At 36.2% G+C, this 10463-nt stretch overlaps 1 protein-coding gene across 1 annotated transcript; it reads left to right on the forward strand.

The window, feature by feature from the left end:
• The first annotated feature begins 1791 nt into the window (after positions 1 to 1791).
• Positions 1792 to 5633, forward strand: LOC121375997. Its single transcript, XM_041503749.1, has one exon. The coding sequence runs from the start codon at positions 1950 to 1952 to the stop codon at positions 4548 to 4550; it is 2601 nt and encodes an 866-aa protein (XP_041359683.1). The 5' UTR covers positions 1792 to 1949; the 3' UTR covers positions 4551 to 5633.
• Positions 5634 to 10463: the final 4830 nt, after the last annotated feature.

Below are 10463 nucleotides of genomic sequence, written 5' to 3' on the forward strand. Positions count from 1 at the left end.
GTGCTTTCCTGTCTGTGGGAAAGTGCATATAAAAGATCCCTTGCTGCATTATGAAAAATGTAGTGTGTTTCCTCTGATGACTACGTGTCAGAATTACCAATTGTTTGACATCCAATAGCCGATGATTAATTGATCAATGTGCTCTAGTGGTGTCGTGAAAGAAAACAAACTGATATGTCAGTAAATATTTGTTTCTATTGAAATGAAAAAAGTGTGTGTGTGTGTGTGTGTGTGGAGGGGGTGGATTTCTTACGTCGTCCATCGAAGCTGATGTGTGGGGATGGGGGTGGGGGTGGGTCTGTGTGACATGTCCTCCACCGATTGACGTCCACGCTGTGAGATGGTGCATATAAAAGATCCCTAATGGGAAAATGTAGCGGGTTAAATTTTCCTCTCTAACTTAGATTATATGTCAGACTAAGACTATATGTCAGAATTACTTAATGTTTGACATCTTATAGCCGATGATTAATAAATTAATGTAGGCCTACTCTAGTAGTGTCGTTAAAAAAATAACAATTTAAAGAAACTTTTATATACTGCCACGTTTTTCTGTTTGTTTCATTTTAAATAAAGCCATGCAACGTTGGTTTTCCTTGTTCAAACAATACGGTAATCATCTCAGCATGCCATGAACCGATACTAGCTCTACGGATCCCTGGTTTTGTATTATTTCGTTCCCCATCGACGCGGTAATTACTTCTTTGCAGTTACATAGGCCTAATGATCTAGCAATAGACGTTAACGATCTTTTGTATTTCTCGACATCTTGCAAATGTCTCAAATTGCTCATTGATTGTACAGAAAGATCACACGCCCTGTGGCATTAGCTGCAAAGTAACGGTCGCCACGGACATTTACCGGGGTCATTGATAAGTGTATTTAGTTTATCATGATTTAATCCAAGCAGAACAAGGCATGGCGTTTCCCCATTCGAAACGGATTTAGATTAGCATCTCGCTATAAATGGAACGAACTATACAGTTACTTCAGTCTCGAGTCAAATATTCTGAACATACAGACGAACAATAAGACGTCATTTACTTCGCTCGGATTTTAACAATCATATTCAGAAGACGATGTTCTGCTATTCAGAACACATTTTTAACGTCATGGACTAAAGGCTAGAAAACACACGGAGTGGAAGGAAATATACGATAGTTATATAACAAAGAATGTATCCGTACAGTCGTGTTTAATGTGAACACTACTACCGGCTGACAAATATGTGGACGGTTTGGAAATGTATGAATGCTTCAGTTTCAACGTCTTCACGGAACAAAAACTCATGCCGCGTTCGTTCTTAGCTTGTGGTGCATCCCGTGTTTGAAAACAGTGCGTTCTTTAAAACGAATCATATTCTACACCATGTAGCAGCAAAGATCGTTTATTTGGACATACTGATTACCAACACGATGGAAGACACTTGTTATAAAACAGTTCTTGTGCTTGCCAAGCTGATCTATATTCGCAATCGAGTCGTGAACCCAACAGTGATGTAGGGGAACATAATGTTAAAGAAGACTGTTAGACTTATAATCGTCTGTACTTTAAATATTCAATATATAGTGATTACATTGCTTGTCCTGGAGACGGGACGGCCAAAACGTTCAGGTGTACGTATAGTAGTAATAATAGGAAGTAAAAGAAAGAAAGAAAGAAATGAAATAAAAAGACGTTGCCACTAATTGTGCCTTAATTAGATAACAAGAAAACGTAGACTTTTATAACCGTTTGTACCTTACATATGTAGTATATTATGATTACATTGCATGTTCTAGAGACAGCACGACTAAAACATTAAGGTGTACGTATAATAGTAATAATTGGAAGTAAAAGAAAAAAAATGAAATGAAAAGACTTTGCCACAAATTGTGCCTTAATTAGCTATCACGTGAAGTACCCGAATCAAGGACATTACGATACAAAACATGTAAAACAACAAAACAATGGCGGTGCTGTTAGCAACATTCAGTGTGGTCGTTTTCTACAGTGAGAGCATACTGCTTTTGTACCAAGCATCGCAGCACAGCGACGACGACGACCGAACATGTTTCATCGTACTTATCTCCATCTTTGTGACGTCACAGCTACTAACAAACACAACTTCCGCGCTTCTTGTCGTCTACCGGATGGATTTCTCCGGGAAACCTTCCGGTCGTCTGCTGTGTGCGGTCCTACATCTCGGTCAGCAAGGCGTCATTTGGCGTCTCGGTAAAATAGTCTTTTTCTACGACCAGAAAGACTGGCTGGAATTTGTGTTGCTGAGAATGATCACCATTGGTGTCCAAACGCTGCCATACCTAGCCATTCAGAGTTATATTCTTTTGACATCATCTATGGAAATGGCGATGTCGATAATATCACTGTTGGTGTCACTGATGTCTGCAAGCATTGGCTTGACGTCGTTTACGATAAGAAACCATGTTCACGCTGCGTCGTGGATGAGCTCAAGTAGTCGGCCAGCTAATTCGAGAAAACACTGTGGATATTTTCTTCTGCTGATAGGCACCTCTTTAGGACTAGCCTCCAGAATGTGTTCCATAGTGCTAATGTGTGTTGAGAAGTTGTACTGGATAGCCCTTCCTCTTGGAATACATATGTCAATATTCCTGGTCGTGTCTCTTTTAACTAAAGTGTGGATGAATCAAGCATTATCATGGAAAGATGCCACAAAAGAAATATTGTTTTCCTATTTTCATATCTTCGATTTGGTGGACGAGTGTTTCAACAGAATACAGTGTAAGTACGTGTCGTATTACACAATAATTCTCATAGAAAACATCATCATGACCGCAGTCTGGATGATGAGTTCCAATATGGATTATACCATCAAGATGGTCATGATTCTTTCCATTCTCACTTGTTTTATTTGTTCTCTCATCTTAAAGTTTACTGCCGGTGGATTATTATTTCGCAACAATACCTATATCAACACTCTAGAAAATACACTAGATGTAAAACCCGAGGAATACGTTGACAACCTTTCCAGACAACAGTTATCCAATATATCGGGTACAGTCCGTGGGTCCTTTGAAGGTGTAACCCTGCGGTCGTTGGAAAAGAATTCATATATTGAATTTGGTTTGTCTGTAACTGATTCCGTAAATACTCCAAGATCTACAGAAAAGCCATGGGATATCAAACCACAACAAATAGTAAAGCGCAGAGAGAAACAAAATGACTGTGGTTATGATCTTGGTGGACAAACATGTAAACATAAAATTATTAATGTTGCCAGCTTTTTTGAAGATCCAGTGACAGTGCCTAGATATCAGACAGATCAAAATGATGGTGCAAAGCACACAGTTGCTAGCTGCTACACTAGACGACAGAGAAACGAGAGCAACCAGAGTCTGGCCAATTTTGATGTGCATTCTTCCAACAGTCGTAATACAAACACAATAGCCCCTAGTCATGTTGCGTCTAGTCAAGTATCAAACGAAATGCTAATTTCAAATGACAAAGGTTTCAGATTGCAACAGTATCCAAAAAAGGTTTTGTCTATAATAAAGAAAAGAAAAATGCAAAGAAAAAATGGAAAATTGAGATTATTTTCTCCTAATGATGATGCCTTTTTTAGTTGTGAGACAGTTTCTGAGCTTGTTTGTAAAGAAAGTATGAAAACGGGCTCATCACACAATACCAACAAGAGCTGCGAGACTGAGGTTGAAGAATTCAACTGGGATGAAGACGTTACGTCTGTCAGCAGTTTTGCTAGTGGTGTTTTTGCAAACGGAACGTGTTCCAGGACAGATTCGTTTATCACAGAAAGCTCAACATCTCTTTCCACATGGCCTTCGCTACATGTTGGATATTTTGATCCAAATGTTCTACCAAAAGAAAATCCAATTTCAGCTGAGAGTATTAAAAGGTGGCTCAGTGATGTTCACAGACACACCCAGGACATGACTCAAATTCATCAGGATATGACTTGTGGTCATCAACATACAACTGAATGTCATATAGACAATACAAATTCGACTGACGTTAATACAAACATAACGAAGGGTCACCAAGTCATGAATGAAGGTCATAGAGATATGTCTAAAGATCAGCCATGTGTGACTGGAAATCAAAGCAGTGCTATAAGTTATCCAGAAACGTTTGAAAACCATATGCATGAACAATCACTCCATCTAAATTCTGAGTGTCAAATTAATCAGCATTTTAACTTTCCAGGTGTATCTGAGCAGTGCCTTTTGAATTCAAAGACAGATATTGATGGTGTGGCTGATTCTGAGGAGGAATCATGTTCCACACTGTCAGTTTCGAGTGAATCCCTCATTATTGATACTCATCCAAAAGGCATCATTCGTACTTCTGGTGGTCAGCTACAGGTTTTGCCAGCTTTGGAAAATATTAACTGCATCGAATTAGGTAAAAGTGAGGTGACAAGCCACAAATGTGTTCTCAGAACATTTTCATCTGCCAGTACAGTTACAAAATCATCAACACAGAATAATGAACAAGCATCATTCAATGAACAGTTTTCAAACCAAACAGTGCCATTTTGTGTTAAATTAGGTGACATGGAGTCACTAGTATGACAGTAGAGTTTTATTTTAAAACATTGAAAATTCAGCTGTTATTACAATATTAAAACCTGTGAGAACTTGCTTTAGACTGAATTAACATTTCATATATGAATTTGATTTTCATTTTAATTATTCCAGTCATGGTTCAAGCAAGCACACAACTAAAATATCTGAATGACAAATATGGTAGATAAAAACGTTTCCAAACAAAGTATTACAAAAATTGCAAATGAATAATGGTAGCAAATCTTTATTCACACAATAATATGGTGCCTTTGCTAGAAGTAAAAGAACAAAATAATAAAATAAATACATTTCTTCACTGCATTATCATCATTTGATTCAGAAAATGTCACTCCGACCCACCCACCCCCACAACACAATTAAAACAAATATTGGATTCAATGGTTAACTGTACAGTTGTTGGGTTTAGATTCAAGTTCAGATAAGAGCAATCAAACTCCACAAATGCCAGCCATGCATAACTATTCCTTTATCAACAGTTGTACAGATGTTCAACACAGGATACAATCCATCAACCATGAATATATTTGATTACACAGATTCTCACATCAACACGCATATTTGAAATGTACACAAACCACTTGGTAAACTTTCAATAATGCTACATGTAAGCCTATCCCAGTTCATTGAAACAACACACACCTTTTAAGTATTCAGTTTAATGCTGAAACAAAACAAAAAATGTGTTTGGAGGAAGTTTTATTATTTTTACTATCTTTAAATACTAACGACACAATATATTTTGTGTATGCTATAGCTGACATTGCAGTACTTTCTGGGCAACAGTTTGCATCTCACAATACTTTTATTATGCTATACAATGTATACAATGGTTCTACAGTATTTAGCCATGTTCTTTCTCCTTTCTCCTGTATACAGGCAGCATGCCCTTTTTAAGTAAGATGATCAGTATTTATCTAGCTATTCCATTCTCTGCAATGTTTGAAAAAACATTAAATTAATTTGGTTAAAAACATCTCAGCATATTTGAAACTACAACTATTTGGTGTCAAATAGATATTTTGACACTCTGAATGGGAATAAAGAGGGGGGGGGGAGAGATTACTCCTACTGATAAAGCAGTAGTGGGATCTTTATATGCACTATCCCCATAGACAGAACAGCACATACCATGGCCTATGTATCAATTGTGGGGCACTGGTTGGAATAAGAAAAACCAAAGTCCATGGAAGGCAATCAATTTTTTAACTGATTACACCTCTGAAACACTCCAACTGAGCTAAATACCACTAAACGTGTGTTATAGCTGTATGTGAAAGTATTTTTGTTACAAAATGATAACATAATATTTACAATTAATAAAAAGAAAACAGCCAGGTAAATGTTTATCATACTGATTTGGGACACCACTAAGGTTGCCTCTAAAAAAAGGAGATCACTACAACTGTTTTTTTAATACATGAGCATATAGGCAGGATAGGGCTACAAAAAACTTGACCGGTTATTCAATCAGTCAAAAAACAATTAAGTCATTGGTGCATTTTTCAAATATCATAAAATTATATATATATGTACATGTAGGTAATATTCATAAAAAAATAAAAACTTGAATTCCATCTTGTTTAGTAGTTTTAATTTCTTAGGTTTGTTATCACAGTATTTAATGTATTATCACAGACACTTTTATTGTACATTGTGGAATTACGGGTAGTACTATCAGTTAAAAGTTAAAGTTTGTTTTGTTTAATTTCGACATAGTCTTAGAGAGGAAACCCACATTTTTATCATCAGGATCTTTTATATGCACCATCCCACAAACAGGATAGCACATACCACGGCCTTTGATATATCAGTCGTGGTGCACTGGCTGGAATGAGAAATAGCCTGATGGGCCCACAAACGCAGATTGATCCCAGACCGACAGCGCATCAGACAAGCACTTTACCACTGGGCTACATCCCACCCGTACGATCAATTAATACCACTGACTACAAGTAAACTAAAATAACCCAGTACAGTATCTGCTAAATACTTCATTACAACATCATTACAGTATCTGCTAAATACTTCATTACAACATCATTACAGTATCTGCTAAATACATCATTACAACATCATTACAGTATCTGCTAAATACTTCATTACAACATCATTACAGTATCTGCTAATTATTTCATTACAGTATCTGCTAAGTACTTCATTACAGTATCTGCTAAATACTTCATTACAGTATCTCAAGATAAAACTCACAATGTGGCTTACACTATCAATAAAACCAAAACATACATTTATTTTTAGCTACAATATAAATGTTTGTATAAGATATGAAATGTAATACTATCCAAGTCTTGTCTAAAATGAAAAAATATCCTGGCTTACATACAGTGAAACCTCTCAAAACTGGACACTCTCTTGAATTCCCCCAAAACCAGATGTTTCTAATTATCCCTTTTTAAATATCAGTGCAGAAAATAACCTCTTTAAAAACCAAATACCTCTTAATTTAATTAAAATCAGATTTCTTTTTACCACACCTGTCAACCTTTAGTTAAGAGAAAATAGGTATATGTTGAAAAAGCAGTAGATTTTGTCAAAAAGCAAGAGCTTTTTTAAATGCACATGATTTAACACAAAATCACAAGTTTTTAAAAAGTATTACAGTAAGTTATATGAAGACTAGTTTTTACATATACCCATGGTTTTCTGGTTCAGAGTTAGAACAGGCTGTAGTACAATGGGTCATAGGATTAATCCCTTGCGTGGAATTTATCCCATTCCAGCTTTAGTATAAGGAACATTTTATTTAACGATACACTCAACACATTTTAATTACGGCTATATGGTGTAAGACAAATGGTTAAGTACAGTATAACCAAAACATTTCATAAGGGTTTTATTTTCGTGGGTTTCAAGAGTAAGTGGACAGCCTAAAAAATATAAAACATTAAAAATATCTGAAAATTTCAACAAATTCTATGAACAATATTCATTGTGAATACTATAATAAACTGACAATTTACAGCAATATTTTATTTGCTGCCATGCTTACATCACAGGAAACTACAAAGGAAATGTTTGGGGTTTTTGTATTTAACAACACGCTCAACACATTTTATTTAGTTATATGGTGTCAGACATGGTTAAGGACCACACAGATATTGAGATATGAAAACCACTGTCGGCACTTCATGGGCTACTCTTTTCAATTAGCAGCAAGGGATCTTTTATATGCACCATCCCAGACAGGATAGCACATACCACAGCCTTTGATATACCAGTCATGGTGCACGGGCTGAAACGAGAAATAGCCCAATGGGCCCACCAACGGGGATTGATCCTAGACTGACTGTGTATCAAGCGAGCGCTTTACCACTGGGCTACATCCCTACCCCAAAATAGTATATAAGGACACAAGTTATTACATTCCATACAGTAAAATGCATACATACTGGTATGTGCGCTATCGTGTTATGATGAGGTAGCTAGTCACTATATGAGTATGAATAAAACATGTCAAGCTCAGATTAAACACTACACAATCTGACTTAGAAACCTTCTCACACTAATCTTAATTGCCTTTATAAAAATCAAAGACTGATATGTTGTCTTGCAATTGAATGCTCTATTGTTTAACTTTAAACACTGGAGATAACATGAAACTTTTAATGCTGGTTATACATGTATATGGAATAGAATATTCAATATGCTAAACCTTAAAATAATAACACTCTCATTTCAGAGTTGCCAAATCTCAAAAATAACAAATTTAGAAATGTTTTAGTCCTCAAACCAAGAAAAGTTTAGACCACGAAATTTTTCGGTTATACGGTACCATACAGATAATGAGAGAGGAAACCTACTGCCATACTATTTGCTACTCTTTTCAATTAGTAACAAAGGATCCTATACCAGTTGTGAAGCACAGGCTGGAATGAGTAATAGCCCAGTGGGCTATGGTGATAAAGCCATGACTTATTCCTAAAAAAAAGTCAACACCAAACAATGTTTTGAAAACAAACAAGTCATTGCAATAAGACAATCTTGTATCTTTGAACAGTCACCAAACATTAATTCTTAAAATAATAAAATATGACATCAGTTATCAGCTGATGAAAATCACATTGAGATATGGCCCGAGACAAAAATGCAGGCAGGACATGTATTTTGACAGGTATCACAGATTTCACGAGGGGCTGTTCACAATCGTCAACACTAGATCCACACATGCATGGCCACACACAGACACACAGAGAGAATTATCTGCTTGATCTCGTATTGTCCACATTAACTACATGTGTGGCATCACTATGGGGCTGCCTTCAGTTAGACTGAGCAGAAAAACGTCCGCTAGACTGGTTTATGTGCTTCACAATAAACCAAATGGCCACGTTGGGAAGCAATCAAATAGTTTCGAATCATTAGTGAAACATTTGTTGGCTAAACTTGGGGCAAGTCTGGATTATCCAGACAATGGAGATTCAATCATGAATATGGTTGACCTAATAACAGTTCATACTGTTCATACATGCAGGCAGTCACTGATAATAATTCCAGCTGTAACATTTCGAATAAGGAGCACACATTAAAACAAATAAGCATCATAACAGCACATACTAAAGCAAAATGATGAAATACGAGTGCAGAAACTCTTAACACTTTCCATCCTTGGATGAACATGAGTGCAAACAATAGCTAACCTCACTTGGAGAGGCTTGACATGTAAAATATTTTTTGTTTTAAAGGGTGTACACTACCAAATCAAATCCCATAGACGACAATAGTAGCATATACGGCTAAAACTCCTACCTGCAACGTATCAACCGACATAAACGCCACGGATATAAATACTACCACTCCTTACACTTAAAGTGAATCAGAAAAAAATGGGGGTCAAGCTGCTCGTTTCTGAGATAACGGGTAGCGTCTATGACTACCCTAGTTTCGCACAAAATTTGAGTACTTTTTTTTACAGGTACCCCATACATGTTTCAAGCACAAGGCTACTTGACACATTGGTACTAGATGAAATAAAATTGCACATTTATTTTACCCAGATGAAACTATTATTTTTTACAACCAACACACTCACATTTATAACCAATCACAGGACTTGTGGTGTTCACTTCTCTATCAAAAGTTCGGTGCACCTCGAACTTTGACCCAGCCCGAAGTTATTTGGTATTGTACTACCTATACTGATAACATACATTTTTCAAAAAGTGTCCAGCTATGTGTCTTTATGACAACCAGGATCTGGTGTATTCTGACATAAACTGACAACCTCACTGAAACTGTTGTTTCTACAGTGCAACCTAATATAATGTACCCCTCAAAAAGCATATATATTGCATATAGTTTTGTACAAATGCAATATGTCATATTAAACAACAAAATGTTTTAAAATAAAACTCCTGAAGATATTTACTTTCAGTTGGGTGTGTGTACTCAGTTATATATGTAGAGAGAACAAAGATAAAGTACCTCTACCCCTTTAAAGAATTCCATTAAAACACATGCACTTGATTGACCCCTAGATTATGAAGACCTTAACAGGCACATCAAAGAAATATCAGTATTAAAAAAATACACTGTCTGAGGAAGGAAACACAAACATGACTGTACCTGTATGAAGTAATGACTTAATGTCCTGACCATTAGTGTTGGGAGGAAATCCTGTATGCTGGGTGTGGGTGTCTTTAAGTTACCAGGTGTGGGAATTTCAAATCCATCGGCCATGCTGATTTTCATAATGAACCATCAAAACCAATGGCAGCCACCAATATTCCTGACTATATTTTATTTATAGCCTACTGTAGTTGGAGGTTTTAATAGTTGTGATATCTGGAATAATCATGCAGCTTTAACACATTTATTTTTGATTAATTACCGAAAAAAAAAACTATTTTTAAATGACAAAATTACCCGAACATCTATTTTCTT

The sequence above is a fragment of the Gigantopelta aegis genome, chromosome 6 (genome assembly GCF_016097555.1).
Source record: "Gigantopelta aegis isolate Gae_Host chromosome 6, Gae_host_genome, whole genome shotgun sequence".
NCBI lineage: Eukaryota > Metazoa > Mollusca > Gastropoda > Neomphalida > Peltospiridae > Gigantopelta > Gigantopelta aegis.

Coding starts and splice junctions, on each gene's coding strand:
- LOC121375997 (XM_041503749.1), top strand. CDS start 1,950: ATGGCGGTGCTGTTAGCAACATTCAGTGTGGTCGTTTTCTACAGTGAG.